Source organism: Echeneis naucrates, chromosome 13 (assembly GCF_900963305.1).
Source record: "Echeneis naucrates chromosome 13, fEcheNa1.1, whole genome shotgun sequence".
NCBI lineage: Eukaryota > Metazoa > Chordata > Actinopteri > Carangiformes > Echeneidae > Echeneis > Echeneis naucrates.
The window spans coordinates 11,504,118-11,527,199 of record NC_042523.1 but is presented as its reverse complement, the minus strand read 5'-3'; the positions used below and the strand labels follow the sequence as shown (position 1 = coordinate 11,527,199).

At 43.1% G+C, this 23,082-nt stretch overlaps 1 protein-coding gene across 1 annotated transcript; it reads left to right on the top strand.

The window, feature by feature from the left end:
- Positions 1-600: 600 nt before the first annotated feature.
- On the top strand, positions 601-23,054 carry LOC115053431 (rho guanine nucleotide exchange factor 26). Its single transcript, XM_029518124.1, has 15 exons — positions 601-810; positions 1,232-2,885; positions 3,536-3,587; positions 3,709-3,851; positions 5,880-5,936; positions 6,267-6,427; positions 8,455-8,607; positions 8,806-8,935; positions 9,479-9,553; positions 10,058-10,147; positions 10,623-10,777; positions 14,728-14,937; positions 20,863-20,930; positions 21,116-21,220; positions 21,565-23,054. Exons 2-15 carry the CDS (start codon positions 1,329-1,331, stop codon positions 21,705-21,707), a joined length of 3,099 nt encoding a protein of 1,032 aa, XP_029373984.1. The 5' UTR covers positions 601-810; positions 1,232-1,328; the 3' UTR covers positions 21,708-23,054.
- The last annotated feature ends 28 nt before the right edge of the window (positions 23,055-23,082 follow it).

The following is a 23,082-nucleotide window of genomic DNA, read 5'->3' as shown; positions in this document are numbered from 1 at the left end:
GTTCACATCCACATTGTAAATTTCACAATGTACAAACCGTCATGAACTCTGGAGTTTCCATTTGAGCGAGTCAAACCATCAAAAAAAAGATCTTTTGGAGAAAAACAGTTTGTCCCAAAGAAGCATTTCGCAATGCTAATTTCATCAGAATTCATCAAAGCAACCTGGTTACACAACACATCTGTATTAACGTGGGAGTGGAAAGTTATAACAAAAACAAACAAGTGTTAAATACCAAAAAGGTACACAGGACTCATTTTAAAAACTTGGGCGGACAAATTGAATGAAATGATTTCCGGGAGCAGTTACGTCACAAAACACAAGATGGCGCACCGGTCACTTTAGTTACACACACACACACGCATACACACACATACATACAATAACGTTTACATTGACTTGACACATTCAATTCTAGTTTCAATTGACTTAGATAAATGAATAACAAAAAGACAAAAAAAAAGGTGTAAACCACACTCCCCCCCCCCGGGACCGGGGTTCTGCTTTGTTTGGTTACAGGTGAGTTCCTGAGGATTTTGCTGTGCCGTCTCTCACTGCTTTTCAGCTCCCTCCTCTCCTCTCTCCCTCTCCTCCCTCCTCTCCTCTCTCCCTCTCCTCCCTCCTCTCCTCCTCCCTCACAGAAACTCTATCAGCTCCACTTCACCATCGGCCGCAGAAGCGCCTCCGACCACACAGAGACTCCGGATCCTGCTGCTCCAACTCCGCCTAACAAACTTTTCTCCGTTTGGATGCCGCACAGTTGAGCGCAGCCACGATGACCGCACTCTGCAGCAGAGCGACCGATTAGAGGTAAAAACTAACAAACAAAAATATAACAATCAGCTCATTTATTTTTTTTTTATCATGAGTTGTAGCCTACCGTTAATAAATGTAACGTTGCGATTGTGAAGAATGTTCGAGGAGACTTAAGAATAAGGACACTGATTTCTCTGTGGCTGTGTTTCACTATTGTCTCCAATTTAGATCACAGCTCACAGTGAAATTTGTCTTGTCAGTTTTGTGCTTGTAATTAGGACATTTCACACCAGTGAGCACACACAAAAGGATTATCAGCTGTCTGCACTGTCCTGTTTTTTTGCATGGCCTGGTGTTTCCTAAGCTGCCAGTATCTGCTCTGAAGCTCTGTTAATGAGTAAACTTTGGGAATTTGGACAGTGCGCTGTGCTCTTTGATACTGATTGGTATTGCCCTCTGCTGTTTATCTTTGAAGGGGTGAGCTCGGTTTGCGACAGGGCTGCAGTGTTTCCCCTGTGACCTGTGACCAGTGTTTGGACAGACTGTGAAGAGGACGCAGGCACATTGCGACCATGGATATCGGCAATGATGTAGATCTGTCCAACAATAACATCACCCCTCTATGGAAGCGCAGAACAAACAATTGTATGAAACTCCAGGACTCAAGCAAACCCAAACCCCGACCTGCCAGTTATCATATTAATGGGAGCATGACGACGGACATCCCTGTGGAGGAGAACAACTGCTCATTCACCTTGAGCCAACCTGCTGAGACACTGGTGGTCACACCCCCGTGCTCAGGCAGGATGACTGTCGTGTTGAAGCACAATCTACACAAACCGTCAAAGAAATCCAGAGTTGTTCGAAGCATCAGCATCGGACACCTCTCCAGTGGACGCTTCTTGCTGTCCAGATTTAGGTCTGAGGACAGCAAATCTGCTTCGCTGGACAACAGAGTGCTTAATGGACACTGTGATAGGGGGAAAGACAGTAATAGAGAGACTGTACAGGTTGACCAACATCTCCTGGACTCCCAGAATCGCACTTCCAGTTTGCTCAGTTTGAGTTCACAGAAAGACCACCTAGCATTTGGGACGAGCCACCCGTCACCCAAAGCCACTCCTCCCAACTGCTCCTCTCCTGTCCTGTCTCAGCACGCCCACAACAACAACAACAACAACTACGACTGCCACGAACAATCATCCTTTTCGTCTGCATCCAGCTCCTCTCCTCCAGCCTGCCGTACCCCTACCCCCTGCCATAGCTCCACCTCCAGCATCCCCTCCCTCTCTTCCCTCAACTCCTCAGACCCCCCCACTCCACGCTCCCCATCACCAGCAGACAGAGGACAGGCATTCCTCAGGCAGACCTCATCCTCTCCTGCATCCTGGCAGGACACCAGGCTTGCTTCTCCCTCTTCTTCCATCTCCTCCCCCTCCCCCTCTCCCTCTCTTTCCCCCTCCACCACTCCCTCCATCGTCCTCAGCACCCACAGCCCGGCTGCCATGAAGATGGGCACCCAGCAGCTCATTCCTAAGGGTTTAGCGACCGGTATTCGGCAGAGCAAGGGGCCTGCCTCTGGGCAGCAATGCCAAGGCTTGGCGGGGCGGCTGGGGTTGGATAATTCCAAGCGAGCTGTAAAAGCCCTCAGCATGGTGGAGTCAGGAGCCTACTTTTCCACAAGAGGGGACAGTAACGAGGGGACAGAGCAAGAAAGTGATAGCCCAGGGACATTTAGGAGGGGCTTGAGGAGCACATCCTACCGAAGGGCTGTTGTGAGCGGAGTAGACGTGGACGTGCAATGTGGAGACCTCAAGGTTCAACAGTTGTCACCGCCTGTCATCAAAGGACTAGATGGGGATAATCCAGATTCACCTGTCATCCTGGCAAGTGCTGGCACTGAAAGGCTCACTTGCCCTGGGACACCCAAACCCACCAGTCCTGACACACCCAAACCTCCCACTCCCGGGACACCCAAATCTGCCAGTCCCAGGAAAACCAAGCCTTCCAGTCCTGAGGCATTAAAACCTGCAAGCCCTGGGACACCTAAACTGGTCAGTTGGAGCACATCTAGGAATTTAAAGCCTAGTCCTGGAACAGAAAAGCCTGCGAGCACTGGCGAAAACAAGGTGAGTAAACCTTTTTGTCTTAAAAAGTGGTGACAGATTAAAAGGAAAGTGTTGGGATACTGTCAATAAACAAAATACAGTGTGTGCACTGAAAACGGTCTGAAAACACACCTTACTGTGTCTGAATATATGCTAATTATTGACTGACACTATAAAATAAAACTATTTCATCACTTTAGTGAAGCAGATGACTTCTGTGCGTCTGTTCCATTTTCTTGATTCACTTAGTCATAACGTGTCTGGTGGTATTTTATTTGATGGTGCACAAAGATCACTTTGACTTGGACTCTCAGTGGCAGGAGGAGTAAAGTCCATGGAAGTACGAAAACAGCACACAGACTGAGGATTGTGGAACAAACTTTCAAGGGAACTAGGAGAGAACAATTCATGTAGTTGTTAGCAGACATGATGTAACGTAACACTGTGCCCACTCATACACACTTATATACACAATGGGTCTGTAATTGGTCGGGGGTCACTGTAGGATGTCACCAGAGAGGTCGTGGGCCAGTCATGGATGAGTGACAGAGGTATAAACTCCTTTGGCTTGGTGTGTGTGTGTGTGTGTGTGTGTGTGTGTGTGTGTGTCTTAGCCTACTTCCTTAGTTTGTCCAAGTCATTACAACATCTGTCCTGGGTTTCTCTTTCAGAATCCAGATAGGAAGAAATTTTTGTCCCCTCAGAGGACATTTGACAGTGAGGGTGAGTCCTTCCTATATATTTTTTTGATTTTCATAACACCGTACTTCATTTGTTGTGTCATTGCTGCCTGTTTTCCTGTCTGTGTGGCGTGAGTTATATCTTTAAAAATGGGATGTTTCAGAGGAGGAGCTGTATCAGAACTACCAGGAGAAGGCCCTTCACAATGATTCGGATGAGGATGCTGATTCTAAGGATCCCAGCAGCGATAATGGCATCGTGGTGCAGTACAGACCCATACGCATCTCCTGGAGCCAGCTTAGTGTGGTCAGACATAACACAGACACTTAAACACATGTATAAAATCTGAGCCGTGACGGTTTCGATTCTTCAGTCCTTCTCATTCAGTCCGTCTACATCCAGGTCACTTGCATACGTACACTACTGATTTAGTGAAGACTTGGAATGCCAGAGCTCTGAAGAATGCTGTCATATCCAGTTTAGCCACAGTCCATACCCATCCTCCCACTGTTCCTGCCTTCTTCTGCCACTGCCTCTGTTTATCAAGGAGTACAGAAGCATTTGGTTTAGGACTCGGGTGGGCAGGGAGGCAGACAGTTAGCAGACCCACAGGAAGCTTTGGAAGCACAGCTGGGCCTTAGGCCAAAGTATTGGCAAACTCCTTGTTCCTCGTCAGCCTGCAAATATGCTTAAAATGCTGCCTCTGGAGAGATGTGTGGTGGCGCTGCATTACATAATATAGTTAGGGATTGGAATGCAAGGATGGAGGAAGCACTGATCTGATTTAGTCTTGAACTTTGGGATTACTATCAGTTATTTGTTTACTTGTTGTGGAGGGAAAATGTGGCAGCACAAACCAGGCCATGGAGGTATTAGGATTAGAGCTGGAATTGCTGGACAAATTATAATACACCCATCTGTAGGAATGTGGAATATCAAGAAAATTGTATCAGTTCATCTCGTGTATGTCAGCAAGGTGAACTGAGTACAGTCCGATACTACCGAGGTGACCAGGTCCGTCCCAGAATAATCTTTCCTTTCCATAACAGCTGCTTCACAACTGTAGATCTGTTGATGTAATTGTGCTTGCCTCACGATACATGGCAGAATTTTTCAGGAATCATCATCATCGTCATCAAGTATTATGCTTTGTGAGAAATCCTGGCAGTGTCTCAGTACTTGCCTTCGCTGGAATCAAGCTTATATGCAGTAAAGCTGAGAACCAGAAATACAAGTTGAGTTCTCCCCTCACGAAGCTCCTCCCTTCTCTGTCCTGCCCTGCAGCACTTCTTGTAACGAAGGGTTGAATCACTTGTCATATATCCCACAAATTTTTTATTTCCACAAATTGCTAGTTTGTGTTCAAGGTGGTGCGGCTCCAAATAAGACAACCTAGACTGAAGATTCATGGAGGGAATAAAATGGTCTTTGAATAGTGATACCTAAATAATAGTGTTCCAGTTACACCCAGTGAAACTGCGAATCAGGGTAAAGTTCAGTAGGCATAACCAAGCGCAGAAAAAAACTTTCAGCTTGATAGTAATGGATTTAAGATTTGAGATTTGGTAGAAGTGGAAAGAAAGAGATAAATAATAAAACAGCTGTACGTGTGAAAAGAATAGAAAGTGAGAGTGTTTGGTCTGCTGCAGGTTTGTTTTTTTTTCTCAGTATTTGCTCAAGGCTTGAGGGCAGATAGTAGCGAGAAGGAAGGCTGCCTCAGGAGCAGTATCACTTCCGTGTGCTTTTTATGCCAAAGTGGGATAAGAAGGTAATAGAAGCAGGAAAGATGGGCGGTCAGGATTTTCTGTTGCCTGTGATGTCAAAGAGCTTCAGTTTACATTGAGGATTATCAGCTGAAACATGAAATGCAGGTTTGTTTCTTGTTTTTGTTTTTGTTTGTTCTTTTTTAATTGAAGTTGAATGCACCTCTTTAAAAAAGACAGTTGATCAATTCAGTAGCTCTCCACACCCTGTCCATTCCAAAAGACTGCTTTGTCTCAGTCTCATTCAAATAGCTCCATACCAACTCCTGCCAACCACATAACAATGCACTTATACACTTTCCTTTGCTCATTGCCCAGTTTTGCCATTAGAAAGCTGTGGATCTACTAAATGTTTCATTTCTCCTCTTTCTCAATACCCCTGTTGAATGAAAATCATATTTAACCCCCTCCCCCGTCCGTCCATATCTCCTTTAGCTCTATATGCAGTGTGATATTTAAAATATCAATATATATATATAATAATAATCCCAGAGGACTCAGACATGTGACTTTGCGTTGGAAATATATTTATATGAACTTCATTTTTCATGGAATGTGTTTTTCTCTTTAGGTGAAGAAAAATGGTCTGTGCGAGCGGTTGAGTCAGGAGGAACGTAAAAGACAAGAGGTAATAATCGTATCTCACTCTTTGTGTGCTTCAGACTCAATCTAGTAGAATCTAGTTTTGGATGTACCGAGGACGAGGGGAGTGCAGCTGTCCATTTGGTCTCTGCAAATTTCACTAGACCAATAAAATATCCATTATGGAGAGCAGCAGCACACATGCATCAACCTGCTGTATTAAAGTGAAGGGAACATGGTTTAATAGCAGGTCAACCATCCATAGACACATGCATTCATGCCAGCACCTTTCTCATGTAGAGTCATAAATAAAAACTCACACACACACCAACTCATTCCATATCCTCCTTCTTGTCTCTGTTTGGACCCTTATCAGACCATTTTTGAGGTGATCTCGTCGGAGCACTCTTATCTCCACAGTCTGGAGATTCTGATCCGCATGTTCAAGAACTCTGCAGAGCTCAGCGAGGCCATGACTAAGATCGAACACCACCATCTCTTCTCCAACATCACAGACGTCTGCGAGTCCAGCAAAAAGTAAGTGGCTAAATTGCAACGAGTAGCTTCTGCAGACATGTGCGTTGCTGTGCATTGTCATGTTTGTCTGGTTTTATGTGGATAGAGATCTGTTTTCGGTGCTTAAGACTTTAAATCAGTGGCTTGTGTTTTCAGGCTGAGCTCAGTCAGCCAGTGAGCCAGGGTTTTAGGTTTTGACTTATAAGATGGATAATGTTCTCGTTGTCTTTAACAGCTCTTAACAGTTTCCAGACCACACTCATTTCATGTGAGGTGTGTCTGGAAATGGCATTTACTGGATGCTGATACCATTCCTTCAGCCTGTGTATGAGAGACTGTGGGTTCACAGCTGTGAGCAAAGTGCAACTAAACACAAAGACCCCCCCCCTCAAAAGAAAAAAAAAAGTATTCATTATTTACTTTGTCTACGTGACCAATACCTAACCGTATTTTAAAGAAACCTCTGTACACATCTTATCACCAAGATATCAGATAATTCCACAAAAACAAAATAAAAGTAAGCTGCTCTAATTCTACGTTTGTTAGAATAACAAATCCAAATGGAAGAAGTTCGTTAAGCTGCTTTTTCTCTGTTGCCAGGGGTATAAGTTTATGAAAATGAAAAATACGTGGAAAGCTTGAAAAGTCAATTCAAAACCTCTTGCTTTCATACATGAGCACGTGACCTATTCACATGGAAATGTATGAATCAGACTTAACTAATGTTTTGAACCTCATTTAGTACACATGGACTGGCATGGGCAACATGTGTGCATTTATCTACACCTGAATTTTGCATAAATAGAGGTACCACTTGTAAATTCCTCACCTCTTCCTCCCTGTGTTGAGACGTGCTGCAGCCCATCTCACTCCCCTTTTCTCATTCCTATATACCCGGCAACTGCATGAATGCAACACTTTACCTAGCCCACCTAAATATTTGCATCGCTCCAGGCCATGAGAGTGGATGACAGGGAGAATACAGGGAAAGGAGATCTACAGATACCCCAAAGCCTGCTGTGCTGGTTGAATAATATATAGCTGTATGTATCTGAAACTGAGGTTTAGCCTTTCAAAGAAAACAGCGTAATGTCTCTCCACCTGCAGACTCCCACCTACTCTGTGTGATATAGTGAGCAGTGGAGAGAGAGTGTCTGAGGGCCTAATAAATATATTATCCAGTACATACGAGTAAAACCTTTGGTCAGTCATCTCATTCTGGGAAGTTCCCTTTTTTCCCCAACAATTCTCTTTATCTCCTGGTTTTGAACTTTTCCCCCATGACATCATGCTGTTATTGGGGTCAGTGGGCTTTGCCCCAGGGGCGAGTGCAGCCGAGCCTGAAGAGCATTGAAGCTGTGAAAGATCAGAGGGCAGGGTACAGTGTGTGTGTGTGTGTGTGTGTGTGTGTGTGTGTTTTTCTTAAATGTATTTATTTATTTATTTTCTGTTGTTTTGTGTCCTCTTTAGAAAGGTTGTATGTCAAAGAACACAAAGCTACATGATCAAAAAAAAGGAAATGTTTCCTATAGCCATAGATAGGTGTGTGTGTGTGTGTGTGTGTGTGTGTGTGTGTGTGTGCGCGCGCTGATAGGAATGGGGCCGAGTGGGAGCATAAGAGGTGCCTTTGCAGATGAGCTCAAACTTGGCCTGTAGAGTCAAGGTCAGCATCCTGTGACACAGTTTCCTTTCCTGTTTGTCACCTTGGACCACTCATGCTATAACACTTACTCCCTTGAAGCGCTCCTGTGTCGTGCTGTTAAACTGGCCATCTGGTGGTGCTCAGGAAGAGGAAAAGCCTCTGTGTTATGGTTAATAGTAGGCTATGTCTATTTTTAGAGATGGGGAGTTCTTCTTTTGTGATCGTAGAGCAGGTTGGGAATAAAGGTGTTGTCAGAGCTGCCTGCCTTCCTGATTTTTGCATCTGTCATTATATCCTATATTTTCCCCAGTGGGGGAAGCCTTGTGATTTGATGCTGACTCAAGCTGCTGCCGTTAAAAGTGTGAGTCCACGACATAGCAACTTTTTTATTTTGTCCTGTTCTCAGGTTCTTCAAGGAACTGGAGGAAAGACACCAACAGAACATAGTGATTGACGACATCAGCGACATTGTCTCCAAGCATGCTCAGGCCAACTTCGACCCTTACATCACCTACTGCTCCAATGAGGTGTACCAGCAGAGGACTCTGCAGAGGCTGGTGTGAGTGGCCAAGCGATCGCACAAACACACGTTCTTATCGTACCGCTCACAGACTCAATCCAACGTGACTATACTCTGTGAACCAGGGAGTTTGCTTGCTCATCCTCCCATTCATTTTTTTCCCCTCAATCTTCCCCTCTGGACGTTCAGAAAGAGGAGTGACTGACGGCGCAGTCTCTTTGCCATCCTCTCTTGCAGGTCCAAGAATCCAGCTTTTAAGGAGGTGCTGACCAGGATAGAGGGCCACCCAGACTGTAGGAACCTCCCCATGATCTCCTTCCTCATCCTGCCCATGCAGAGGATCACTCGGCTGCCCCTACTCATGGATGTGAGTGCAAGCAGACACACGAGCTTTGGAATGACAGGACTTAGACTATGCTCAGTCATAGTCCCCTGACTAAGGGTGTGTCCCAGGCTTTCCAGGGTGTGTCCTAACCTCACTGATGTTTGAGTGTCTTCATATTAATCCTCAGTAATGCTAACTGATTTCACTACTCCTCATGCCCTTAATATATAATGCTAATATAAAGATCCTTTTCTCGGTTTCCTGCTAACCTTGGCTCGGCATTATTTACTCCCTACTGTGCCTCCCTCTCTTCCTCTCTTGTGTTCTACTTTCTTCCTCATCTCTCCCATCCTCTAACAGCGTCCCTCGAGGGACTCTGGGTTTTATGATCGTAAACTCAGATGCTGTTGGATCCTGAGAAAGTTTGGTTACAATTCATTTCTTCCCACAGTGCTTTTAGGCATCAGTATCTTATCAGGCCACAGATGGAGTGTGGATTTTGATGGATTTTTGTGCATGAGTGTGTCTTAGACTGGGTTTAGTGATGGCGAAATTTAACAAAAACTCATCCCCACCTTGTTGCAGACAATTTGTCAGAGGACGCCTAAAGACTCAGCACAATATGAAGAGTGTAAAAAAGCTTTACAATCAGTCAGCAAGGTGAGTGGATTTAAAGCGTTTACATGTTATTTTCACACCTCATACTGGATTGGTACTATCACCTCACAGCAAAAAGCTCCTGGTTTCAAAGGGCTGGGCCTTTTTCCGTGGCTGCGCATTTACCCTGTGGCTGTCCAGAGATATGTTAATTGGTTAAATAACTGGTGGCTTTAAATTGCCTGTAGGCGTGAATGGTCATTTGTCTCCGTAATGTCTCTATATGTCAGCCCAGTGACGGCTGGTGACCTGTCCAGGATGTAATGGATGGATACTTCAGTGCGTAATGTTTGCATCATATTTTCCTGATGGTGTCATACAGATGTTACCACATCACATCATCATCTTCTTTAGTCACCAGTCACTTATTATTTTGTAATGCTGTAACTATGTGACATATTGTAATATTGTGGTAAAGCAACAGCGATATTAGATGTCTTAAAAAAATTAGATATAAAAAAAATTGTAAGCAAATCAGTCATTGGGATTAATCGATGTTGTGAGCAGGTGGTGAGAAAGTGCAATGAAGGAGCTCGGACCATGGAGAGAACAGAAATGATGTACACCATCAACTCTCAGCTGGAGTTCAAGATTAAGGTAAGACCATGTATTTCTTTTGGACACAACATTATTCCGGTTCATTAGTGAATGAACACCCTCAGAGTGTCTGTTTTGAAACTTTGGCCAATGGGCTGTTTCTATGTTCATTTCTGAGCTACTACGTCAATAACTCCATTTGTCAAAATGTCAACATGACCTTATGTAATCATACACTGGCAAGTGCATGCATGTGGATGCAATAATACAAAGCACACACACACCACTATCATTAACTCAGCGTGTATCTACACACAATGCACATGAGGCTTGGCAGGCTCAAGTGTGTCTAAGTAGTGTGGGAAATAGCTGTTGGCGCTGTGGATATAATATGTCTAGTGAACATATTCTTAGGCGGCAGAGCCAAATATTCACACGTGCACATACAAATTGCAATTTACCAAATCCTGACAGCACTGATATTTTTAGGATCCTTGTTTTGGTTAGTCACATTTTCCATCCTCTTCTTTTCCAGCCTTTCCCCCTGGTCTCATCCTCCAGGTGGATGGTAAAGAGGGGAGAGCTAACGGCCTTTGTGGAGGACAACGGCATCTTCCTGAAGCGAACGTCCCGGCACCAGGTGTACTTCTTCCTCTTCAATGACGTCCTCATTGTGACCAGGAAGAAGAGGTGAGTCAGAATGGACTGTATGCTTGATTAACAGCTGTAAGCGAAGCATTGGTGTCCTCAGATACGCTCTTAACTCACCTACTCTGACATATCGTCAAAGTAAAAGTGGAACTAAAAGCCACAACAGGTCGTGTGGCATTGTTCTTGCCTCTTAGCTTGCTTTGGGAATCGAGCTGGTCCAGTTAAAAACAAAGATGGCCGACGCTGAAAAGAAATGAAACTATGAAAATAATTGAAAGAACAATAAGAGTTGTGCCGCATCCACCCAGTGCTCTGCTGCTTTGGCTTCATGGTGAACAGGTGCAGTTTACTAAACCTACTGTGATCGGTGATCATGAGTTTTCCTTTCTGAATGTTGTGCAGGTTTCATGTGGAGCTTGTAGACCTGTCCGTTATCAGCTCCTGTTACTCAGTTTGCTCTCCCCTCCTGTGTCCTCTGTTCTGAGGCAGAACCATGAAGCAAGCCAGAAAGAGGACTTCCTCAGAATGGTGTGGTTTTCATTTGTGTGCATGTTGTGTGGGTGTTTCTATTTGTGCCAGAAAAAAAAAAAATCCTTTCCCGTCCATCTCCCTCTGCGTCTGGAGCTGATTGTCCTGCCGCTCGCAAACTCAAAATTCCTTCGAATCGTTAAAAGAAAAGAGAAGAAACATTCCATATGATATTTTTCTGGGAATCTGATCCCGGACGGCAGGCCTCAGCAGTCTGTGGTGAAAACCCCATGTTTGGGAGAGGGGATTTTGCAAAGGGAGTGCTCCAGAATCACGATGTGTGTTTTTGTGCGTGTGTGCACTGTTGAATGGGAGAAGCTGTTATAATATTGGTTTGTACTGCAGCGCTGGAGCCTTGCTGTGGCACGCTACTCTACTACACTCCATATGCACTCATCAAAACAAAGATACACCAGGGGAAACACAAAGCAAGCCAGGCACGGTCTAGACATAATGCTATAACAGCTCTTTCCTGTGTCATTCCAACCTGCAGTGTGTGGGAGTGCAGTGGGAGCTCACAAGAAGCTCAAATCTTTTCACTCACATTTCCAGGAATATGGTGAAAACCAGAGGGAAGAGGTGAAAAGGTCAGAACAACAGCACTGACACAGTAGAAACAATAACATACCTCTGACCTTAGACAATTCTTCTAAATATGCAGGAGAAATAACAAGAACAATGTTAGAAAGAGAGAAAGTGTGTGAGTCTGTATGTTAGTCGGTGATTGTGATTCATTAGCATTTAACTCAGTACATCTCTGCGGTAATGCAGAATAACACAACAGCCCTCAGGTAGCCTCTGCTGTGAATTGGTGCTATACAAACAAATGGACTTTGAATAATATTACGCTATGAATGTTGCCAATCCAAGCTGAAGCCATTAGCCAGAGACAATTTACTAATGATTTCATTACATGAGTGATTGCTGAAATTATTTCTAAACATTTAACATTTAAAATTTAATAAATCACAGTAAGTCACTTTATGAAGAGATCAATTGTCAGATTAAAAAAATAAAAATATTAGTTTCAATTATAGGTATTTAAATGAAAAAGCAAAGTTGAAATTTCTGGTTTTGTTTATATATTTATTGTTCACGGCGCCTGGATCGTTGCAGAGAGGAACAGGATTTGTGAAACCACAAGCTTAACAAGTCTGTTTATTTTATCAAGCTCAAACTTGATCCAAGAAGAACCCGATTGTTGGAAACTAGCTCCGTATCAGACGGGGTTATTGTCACGCAGTGGGGGAAACGTGTTGATCTGTTCACAGGAACACTTACATAACGCTCCGTCCACACCAGCTGGCTCTCCTCTCATCTTCTCCCTTTCTTTTCTTTTTTCACTGCATCATTTAAACGTTGAATATTGTTGAGGATGAGGTTTCTCACTCGTTTTGTTTCTCTCCATGTTTTGTCCTATCTTTGGGTGTGTGCACGCTCCACTTGGCATCATATCTCGACATCTCTCTGGGGATTTGTATTACTTCAGCTTGTTTGTTAAAGAACGGACTGTACACTGGTAAGATGGGAGCCGGTGCAGTTGCGATAGCCTTTGTGTGCGTGTGTCTGTGCTATCTTTAAGAGTGGAGTGATTTTCATACCAGCAGAGATGCGTGTTTGTTTCTGTCACTGATGGGATGGCCAAACCCGAGTTAACGTTTCTTTCCCCCATCTTGGTTTTTAACCAATCGTGTCGATTTCTCAACTTCCCACCTTCGCATACCCATCAGAAGACTCATCCTCCAAACATGCAGATTCCTCGCCCATCCCATTCCCTTCTGTCATGTTAATGGCATTCCAGGCATTTTACCTGTGGGGTCTGGAAGATCCAAATACCGATGCCTTAAAATCCAGGGATTCCTCATTAACTCCCGAATAATTTGGGGGATTATTCAGTGTTTTATTATTACAAATCAGAACAGTTTGGGTTACATGAAAGAATGAACAATATTTTAAGAAATTTGGATTTCAAACATGTTGTTTTGTTTTTTAAACAGATTCTGTTTGCATTGCGTAAGGTGGTGCAATTTTGCAGATAGATTAACATCAAGATCGTTAAGCTTTTTTATGTAATTATCACCAGAAAAACAAATAAGCCTTCTCTTTATCATATCTAAATGTCATGTAAGCATAATTTCAGCCTGGTTATCCTCCTGCACAGAGCAGTTGGATACAGGTTTATTGCTGAGTACTCCTTCTGTTTTACTCTGTCTCCCCGTTTTCTACCTCCTCCTTAAAGAAGACGTTTTGTTGGTTGTGGGTAAAAGGCTTTAACCTGACTGACTCCTGGACAATAGAGGCTGAGGGATGACAGATGAACCTTGCTGAGTTTTCCAGCCATAACTGGTTTCTTCAACCAAGAGTCTGGGGTTTGTGTGTGTATATTAGAGTGAGACATTAAGACATGGACACTGTCCACCACAATTTGTTTAAAGGCTACGTTTGTCTGTCTGTCTGTCTGTCTGTGTGTGTCTGTGCAGCACGACTTCTACACTATATGCTGGCCTGTGAGAGCCTAGGACCTCTCCTGCCGCCTCTCAGAGTCCCAGTGTCGGGTTGATAAAACACATGTGAACTGTGCTTAAGCCTCCTGTTCTTCAGAGCACTGTGAAAAAAAAAAAAACACACACATTAGAGCCAGAAAGGTTTCCAATCAGCTCCAGATGTTTCCAACTAACTCTATGTGTTAGACACTGGGGTCATGCTCAGGTAAGCATACTCATGGGAAATGTAGGCATGTGCTAAAGAAAGCAGGGGGCAGCTGATTTAGTGAAGGGCACGCAGACAGCTGAGTAGTTGGAGTTTTGACTGGCACGGACTCTGAGACGAAATGTGACGGCTGATTTATTCGTCCAGGTGAATTCAATTAAGCACACGGTGGGTAGCTCAGGTACCAAGAAACTAGATCCCTGCTGAAAACAATGACTTACAATGTGATGTGTGGAGGGATGGAGGGAGGGGGATGAATGCTGTAGCAGGTACACAATAAATCAGGATATATTGTGCACCTTTTTATGTAATTTGGTACTCAGTTTTTATTATCGCAACAAGATAATTTAGTCTAGTAACATTTTAATTGTTTGACATTTTGTAATTTGAATTCATTTTATTGTATTTATTTAACTTGCTTTCAAAGAATCAACCACAAGGGAAAAATATCTTGCTGTGGCACAGTTATTAGTTTATTTCGACACTATAAACATTTCAATTTATTTTAATGCTGGAAAAACAAAGCTCCACTTGGCAGCCAGTCACAGTATCCCCTTCTGGGCTGAAGGGCTTTTAACTGAATAGAAGAGAAACCGTTTGGGAACAGAAAGGAGGTCAAATTTGAATACCTACCAAAACTACAATATGTTTGTGCGTATATCCACTTCACATGTCTCAAGTTCTTCATCGCAGACCACCGTGTTGAGTCCATGAAATGACACCCTTTCACTCACTGTCTGTCTTCCTGTCAGTGAGGAGAGTTACACTGTGATCGACTACGCTCTGAGGCACCACATCTGGGTTGGATCCTGCCAACCTGAGCAGCTCAACCTGTCACCAGTCAGAAGCACCGCCAGCATGCTCAGCTCCCGACAAGCCAGTGGCAACCATCTTTTCTGTCTGCGTTTCCGTAGCAACCACTCTGGTGAAAAGGTGCAGATGATCCTGGGGACGGAGTTACTGTGAGTGTTTTATTTTCACAACTGTGCTGTTTCGCTTCACTTTTGTTCGAGTTTCATGTTTGTAAGAGTGGATATAAAGCAACAAGGTGAATAACTGAGTAGAACATTACTCATGCACCTGTTTACATCCATGTTGGTAAGCCAGGGTTTGATTTCCAGCCAAGATGACGGAGTGAGTCTCATTATTTTTTTTTCCGTCTCTCCCCACCTTCAAACAGGCTCCTTCTCCCTTATTTTTACCTTGATGTGCTGTAGTTTGCATTTTTCCTTGAAATAAGAGAATCCTCTCACCCCTCTCTCCTTAGCTCTTATTTCTCAGCCCCATTTTGGACCTTCACAGGTCACAGGGATATTTTGTTACATCTATTCTCTGGACACATCCTGAGCCTCGTTTTTCTTTTTTCTTTTTTTTATGTGTGACAGGGAATAAAGTTCATTATGGCGTTTTACAGTCTGCAGTTGTACTGTAACGCAGACCAGCTGGACCAGAAAATTGTTTTGTTGACATGGCGTCTTAGGAGAACAACTTCCTTTGTTTAAAGTCCCTTGAACTTGCTTGCATGTGCAACTTGAACTATTAGTCACACATCTGACCCAGAAATACGTTCATCTGGCAGCTACCTTCAAGGTCCGCTGGGTAAAACTTCCTTCACATCCATCAGCAGTTCATTCTCTCTTTGCACAGTGAAAAAACTAAAGAGCGGAGTTGTTTACATAGATTATATAACCCACACAGACAAAGGGGCTCGTTCCTATATTGGGCTTCATAGAGGGTTTATTTGTTATACTTAACATTCACAACACTCAAACACACGCGCAGATATACATAATGACATATACACACACAGACGCGCAGTTTTCACTGTAATTCTTTTCTGTGGTTGAAAGCTTCGTAATGGCATGTTTTCATAGGCACACGTCCTGTTCTTCTTCATTCCTGTGCAGTTAGAGAGAACTCCCTCTGTATTCTCATTACAGAAGCTGTGGCTTTCAGCTCCACTCTACTAATTGACGCTTTTAAAATGGCACTCAACATTCTTCAAAACGTTTTCTCAAATCAGCCAAATGTCCAAAGAGTATATATTGTTTCCTTAGCCCCAGCTGTAAAAATTCAATCCACAGAAGTTAGATTTTTTTTTTTTTTTTTTTTCATATTTACATCTAATCTTTCAGCAGGTCTCACTCAGGCAGTAGTAATTATCTTTGAGGCAGAATGTCAACACTGTGTCGTACAGGAGCTACAAAGACAATAATATGAACATTTTCTAGTTCCCTTCAGCCTAAAGTGACCGTTTTTAAGGAGGCGTTGAAAGATGGAGAGATAGTATATCAAAGTGTAAAGACAGTTGTACCTGAGGGTTAACCCTGAGGGTCAAATCCAAAGAAAAACCTCAGTATGTGTGATGTCATTCAGTTGAAAGATAACAACCGCCCAATTTCATGTTCCCTATAGTGCCCCAAAATCAAAACCCCAGTTCTTGAGTGAGTCACTTTGTCTGGCCACTGAGCCATGAAAGCTGACCAAGATTACTGCAGTGATACAGCAATCAAGTGTGAGTGCTTTGGGCCTGAGTAGGTGGCCGTCTCAGTGACTCAATATGTTCTCCATTGAGCCTTTAATGTGTATACATGTGGGGGTCTAACCGCCCCCTCTGTCTAGTGTTTGTTGTGGAAAATCCCTGGACTGCCCCCTTTGATAACTTGGGTTTGGGGCCCTGAGCTGAGGGTTAGGGTTAGTGTGTGTGTGCGTGCGTGTGCACGTGTACGGACGGTGCAGCACTCCAGTCACTGTAGTACTGAATGAGCTGAGGAGAGGGGACCCTGGCAACCATCCTTTGTTACAGTGGTTGCTAGGCTTTGTTTGAACTGTTGCCTAGCAGCGGCCCATTGTTAAGTGGGCTGTTTCCCACGACTGTCTTTCCTGCGGCCTCCTCGGCTCTTCTTCTCGCTTCTGTGTCTCATCTTTTAGACAGCAGCCAGCGTCTGCAGGTTTGATGACCAGAGAATAACTTCCTCTCTTCCTCTGGCCATTCATGCCAGTTCAGTGATCTAACCCGACATGACACAGAAAAGTGGTGACACATCCGGACCTCTGTTCGAGCTAAATGAAGAGCAGGGCTTTCTTCAAAGTAGCCTGAATGAGAGACAGTATTGTGACTACAATAAATGATTAGGTTCATCACAGATCACTCATGTAGTCTATAAAATTTCCTAACAGTAAAAAGTGAGAAGATGGGGCTTCAGTCATATTATTTTAACTATTGTTTGAATGATATGATGTAGTCTGAATGAGTCAGTTTATTGTTAGTCAATAAAACACCAAAAAAAAAAAAAAAGAAGACATATTTCGGGTTAAATTCAAATAGCTTGTGTTGTTGACCAGCTGCCCAAAACATATTGAATCAGTAAAACATTTAAAACTGTGTAATCCAGAAAGTTATGACAAATGTTTTATTCTTCGCTTGATAAAAGACTAAATAACTGTCACATTCCATTATTAATGTCACATTGTTTTGGCCTGTTCACAAAACGCTGAAGGGAACCTGGGAACAAAGTTACTGATTGGATATGATGGGAAAGGCAGCTGGTTGGGATTGTTGCATGTCCATTTTGTTTATGTCTCTGGCACACATAAGCATTTTGTTTACTCAAAAGGAAGTGGTCATGCTGAGTTTACTCGCATATAGTGCTCACTTCCCTGCTGGATTTAAGTGCTCCTGAATGCATTCTGACAAAAGGCAGGTCCATATTTTGTTTTGGGGGTTTTTGGTTGTTTTTCTTAGGGTTTTTTTTTTTTGTGGAAATGAAACTGTAGAAATGGACCACGTAGGTCAGAGTAAGTTAGGTTTAGTAAAAGTTTCTGTTTTCAGTTCCTTTTCTTTTGTACCTCCAGAGGTTTTAAGGTAATTACCTGTGGGCTAAATGCTACCGTGTGAAGTCAAAGAAATATGAATACAATGGAGTGATGTTTGACAGCAGCCGTGGTGTCATGCATCAGGAATTCAGGCGGGCAGCTGCATTGGAGCTGGTGCAGGGACGTCTGTGTGACTGCTGTCTAACAGTCCTCTTTAGTGTCGTCTGTGATTCTCTTCCTTTTCTGTCTGTGTCCTCATCCTTTTCTTTATATCCTTTTGTTCGGTGTGCACGTCAACATGCCTTCCTGCGACCCGATGTTGTGTCCTTCCAGACTCTGTGAATAGCGCTTCTCTATAAGTGGAACAGAACAGCTACAGAACTCTCCAAAGCAGTTCTGTAAGTCAGATATGCAGCGCCGCTTATGTAACAGCCTCGAGCATGAAAAGGGAGTCCAGACTTTGGTGTTGTTTTCATCTAACTTTCAACCTTTCACACCATCTGCTTTCATTTAACCGATTGTTTTGGTTTTTCCTACTACCCCTGCTTTCATTTATATGATAACAAAAAAACTTGCTGATGGGAATCGCTCCTGTCTGCCTGGGAGTTTCCCTGACTGCTTTCCTCTGGGCACAGAGATGTCATGTTTTTGTTGGAAGAGTAGGAATTATACGGGAATGCTGCTCTGACCCGTGGTTAAGTGGAAACAACGGAAGGATTCAGCTGGGAGTAAACAAATCGGCAGGAGTGAGCAGAAGTCAGGGGGTGAGGCTGTGATGAAACTGAAAGGAGACAAATGGAAAACAGCAGTCTGGTGGTGATTTAGTTTGCAGAGGGAGAAAGGTTAGAAAAAGGCTTTCATCGCTTTCTACCCGCTCACGTGAAAGACACTTTACAGTGCAGTGATGAGGTTTTGCTTCTTTTCAGAGTTGGAACCAGGACGTCTGATTGTGAATTTATGATTCTTGGCATTTTGTTTAGTGTTGGGGATGAATGGTTGAAGCTAAAAGAGGACGCTGTACTGCCATGAACACACTGATCCTGTGCAGGCCTGCAGTCTTCTGGAGAAGGGGACCTGCTGTTTGTGCACATGCAGTATTCACATACCTTCATGTCAACACACATGCCCACGTTTTGGTTTTTATTTTTTTGTTTTTTGTCTTGATAGATGCCTCACATTCCACAGATAACCATTTGGTGCCTCTCAAACATGTTTGCCCCCTCTGATATATTGAATATGCAGACATTCCTAGCTCCGATAAAGTATTTCAGCTGTTTAAGTGTGAGAAAGCGACCTGTCATTATGGTGTGTTGCTGTGTGTGTACATGCATGTGTGTCCAGCTGTCAGCAGCAGCGTCTAACAGCTGCCTTTCCCACAGAGCCACTCAGACGTTGCACATTCAGTACATTCTTACGTTTATGTCATCTGCATTTTTTTCAAATATACTTTATTTCAAGTTTTCCCTCAGAAGATGTCCAGTCTATGAGTCACCACACATCTTGGCCTTTTAATGTTTCACTCAAAATGTTATGTGATCTCACTTCCTTATCAGTGTCTCTTAGAAAAAGGCATGTGTGTTTTAGCATTTTTATCTCCACCTTTATTTCCCTCCACTTTGTTATGCTAAATGTTTTACCATTCATGGACCTGAGCTGAACATGTTGAGCTAAATGAAGTTTTGCAGGCCCCTGCTTGATGATGTCTGCCAGTGTCATTATTTTCTTTCTTCCTTTTGTATCCATTAAGTTCTGCAAATGGCATTTTGTGGGTTGAGCCGCTGCTTTGGCCGAGTCTTAATTCTTACATTTTCCCAGATCCTCTGACTTGTCACCTGGCACCAAAAGCAGGTCATAGTAAATCTGTCCAACACTTTAGATGCTCAGACTTGTCCTGGTCTGTGTTTTACTATATAGTTTAATAGTGACTTGTTGGTTACTCAACTGGCTGTTTGTTTTCTCTTTGCTTGTTCTTGAATTATTATAGTGTGCAATGCACTAAGGAAAAAAAAGGGCTCCATCTAATCTTTACTTTGTTGTTCATGAGTTCTGCCTCTTACAAATGAATAAGACTAAAATACTAGAACTCTAACTGGTGAAAGCCCCCCAGATGAACTACTGTACAAAAGAGCTACACTGATATATCGCAGACCACAAACAAATATATCTAAAGAATAGAACTACCAAAAGAAATAGAAATGAAGTGAGAAACAAATAAAATAATGATAACATCACCTGACTCTTACCTTCTTAACACAATAAAGATGCCAATCCCAAAGGTCATATGCTGCTCCAACTTTTGCAAGTTGTATACATGATTGACCTCTGAGTCAGTTATTTTATTCACAGCAATGGTTATAAAGGTGATTTCATATCATCCAGGTAGCTGTTAAGGAATGACATAACCCGATATTTTACAGCTGTGTCCTGAAAAGGATCTGAACAAGTACTCAATGGGAACGCAACCAGGCCTGAGTCATGGGACGTGCCAGTTTCAGGTCCATAGCAATGCGTAGCAGGTCCAGAGAAAGAGTAGTTGGTCTGTGTTTTATACCATTAGACCAACGGTGCTGAGTCACAGAGGGCCTCAATAAAGCTCCTATGGTTCATTTCCAGGACCCCCTTTATTCCCCACCACTAAATCCACCCCTCTGCTCCATTCTGCAGTCGCTGTGAGAACAGGTGACATAAAAAGATAGAGTTTCTAGGAATCCGACCGGTGCGACTCCACCCAGAGAGGACCCCCCCCCCCCCCCCACACACACACACACACGAGAGGAAAACCAAATGCTGCACCTAATAATTGTCCTTTGTGCTCATGCTCCTCATTTTGCAGCGACTGAAAACACCCCTCTGTTCTCTCTGGCAGGGGACATGGAGGAGGGAGAACTTTCAGGGCTACTTCTATTATCAATTTGGCTAAATGGCCTTTTGTTTGTGAAACACCATGTTTTTGATAAATAAGCTCCTTCAATCACAAAGTTAAGAACTGATAACTCTTCATAGTGCTCAGAACTAAAACTATAATAAGTTGTTTTTTGTGTGTGTTTGTTTTGTTTGTTTTTTTTTTTAAGAAATGAGCGTGCTCGTTGGATCAGCGCTCTGGGTCGGAGTGTCAACAAGAAGAGTCAGGACAGGAACAGTGAGTTCCACAGAAGAACACACTTTCCCACACAGAGCTCTTCTTTGAGGCTGCAGCTCCACTCTGCGGTCACATGGAGGAACTGTTTTCCCCCTCAGCTTCATTTCTTGCATGTTAAATTTTTCACTATATTCAAATAAGACCAGACTGCTCACTTGCAGGTATTTTCCTTTGTGCCCTTGCAGATGCCATGCAGATGGAAGTGATCAGGACTTACACAGCCAAACAGCCAGATGAGTTGTCGTTGCAGGTGGCTGATGTGGTGCTGGTTTCACAGACTGTAGAAGACGGTGTGTTTGCTCTCTATGCCTCCATTACTTTTATTACACTGCCATGCTTTTCTGTTTGTACAGCTCCACTCACCTCTAAAGTATTTCTCTCATTCTCCACTTCCCTATTTCAACCACACTATTAAGTCACACACCTTATATTCTATTCTTTTCCATCACTATCTTTTTCACACATTGCTCACAATGCCTGTTTGATGACTTTGTTTAAAATTTGGAAAAAGAAAAAAAAAAAAACACATGGAATGAGGACATTTCCTTTTTAGTGACCACATCAACTGACTTCCATGCTCAACACCAGTCAAGATCAAAAAGCAGAGCAACTAAATCCCATCTTTGCCTTCTAGGCTGGTGTGAAGGTGAGCGACTGCGCGATGGAGAGAGGGGGTGGTTCCTCGCTGAGTGTGCCGAGCCAATCACATGTCAGGCCACCATTGAACGTAACATGCAGAGGATGGACCGCCTTCAGGGGTTGGAGACTAATGTTTGATCCAGCTGGTTCAAACCACAAAGGACTTTCCTCAACTGTTAGTGGCCCTTTGATGCACCAGTGACCTGCCTCTTTAAGCGGCACACCAAGATGAACAGGTTCAGAGATAGCATCAGTGACCTGCCTTTGGGGGGGCCCAGCTTGAGTTTCAAACTGAAGACTGAGTTCAGAACAAAACCAGTTGAAGGACAAAGATTTGGTGTGGGTGGAAAGGTTTGACAGCGGAAGACGTCAAATTACTTAATTCCTGCACTCTGTTTGAATATTTCACTCCCACGGCCAAAGTCACAGCCTTCAACACCGTGCTCCAAAAAACTGTTACTGTCAGATACGTAGATGTTGTTTCAAACTTTTTTTTTTTTTCCTTTTGAATAGAATGATTCGGGGTGACCAGCAGCCTGTTGCTTTGATAATGAGGCACAAGCCATGTTGTTAGAACCAGTGGCAAATGAACTTCGAGGATGCTGATTATGACAGTGATATTGAGGCAGGCAGGTAAGATTGGAAACTTATTCACATTGTGTTGTGAAACTGTGCATTTCAGTAGCATCTGATAGCCACTATACAGCTATATTTCCTACAAAATCCAATATGATTTATAGGAAAGACATGTTACTTGTGGCACTTTGTGTGTATATTGAAAAAATCATTAATTACCATCTGGGAAGTTTTCCATATGGTTAATAAGAAGAACCGGGTGCCCATTTCCCATCGTTGCTGTTTGGCACCCTCATAGATCATGGTCTATATTTGATGTCACCATTATCATAATACTCTCCAACCACCTGATGATTTGGGTAGTCTGAAATATCACACACTTGATCCCAGCTAGAGGTGTATATATAAATACCCCCTTAGGATTTATATCTGTGCTGTTGTGAAGGCAAGTTGATATTAATTTGTGTTCTGATGGTAAGAGACGAGCTGCCCTGCCTGGCCCTGCTTTTAATTTGATTGTCCACTGTGAGTCATCTTTTTAGTGTTCTCCTGTCCAGCTAAAGGAAATGAATGGCTTGGTCAGAGTCTGGTGATAACACCATTTATCAAACCTACTGCTCTGTGTATGACCGTAGTGAGCAGAGCATCCTGCAGAAAGGACAGGGGGTATCTACACTCTGAAGAGAGCAGCTGAAGCTTTGCATTTGCACTCAGGGAAAGTTAGCTATGAGATTAGCTAAGAGTTTCACTTTATTTCAAAGTTTTATACTTGTAACTACTGTAAATCATCTGTGTACATGTAAATATCTGAATAAATCTGAATCTGAATATAAAGCACCCTGAACCGTAACACGTTTTCCCAAAGGAAAAAAAAAAAAAAAAAAAAAAAAAAAAAAACTATTTCAGAAATGTGTTTAGTCAACCTTACACATTTTTA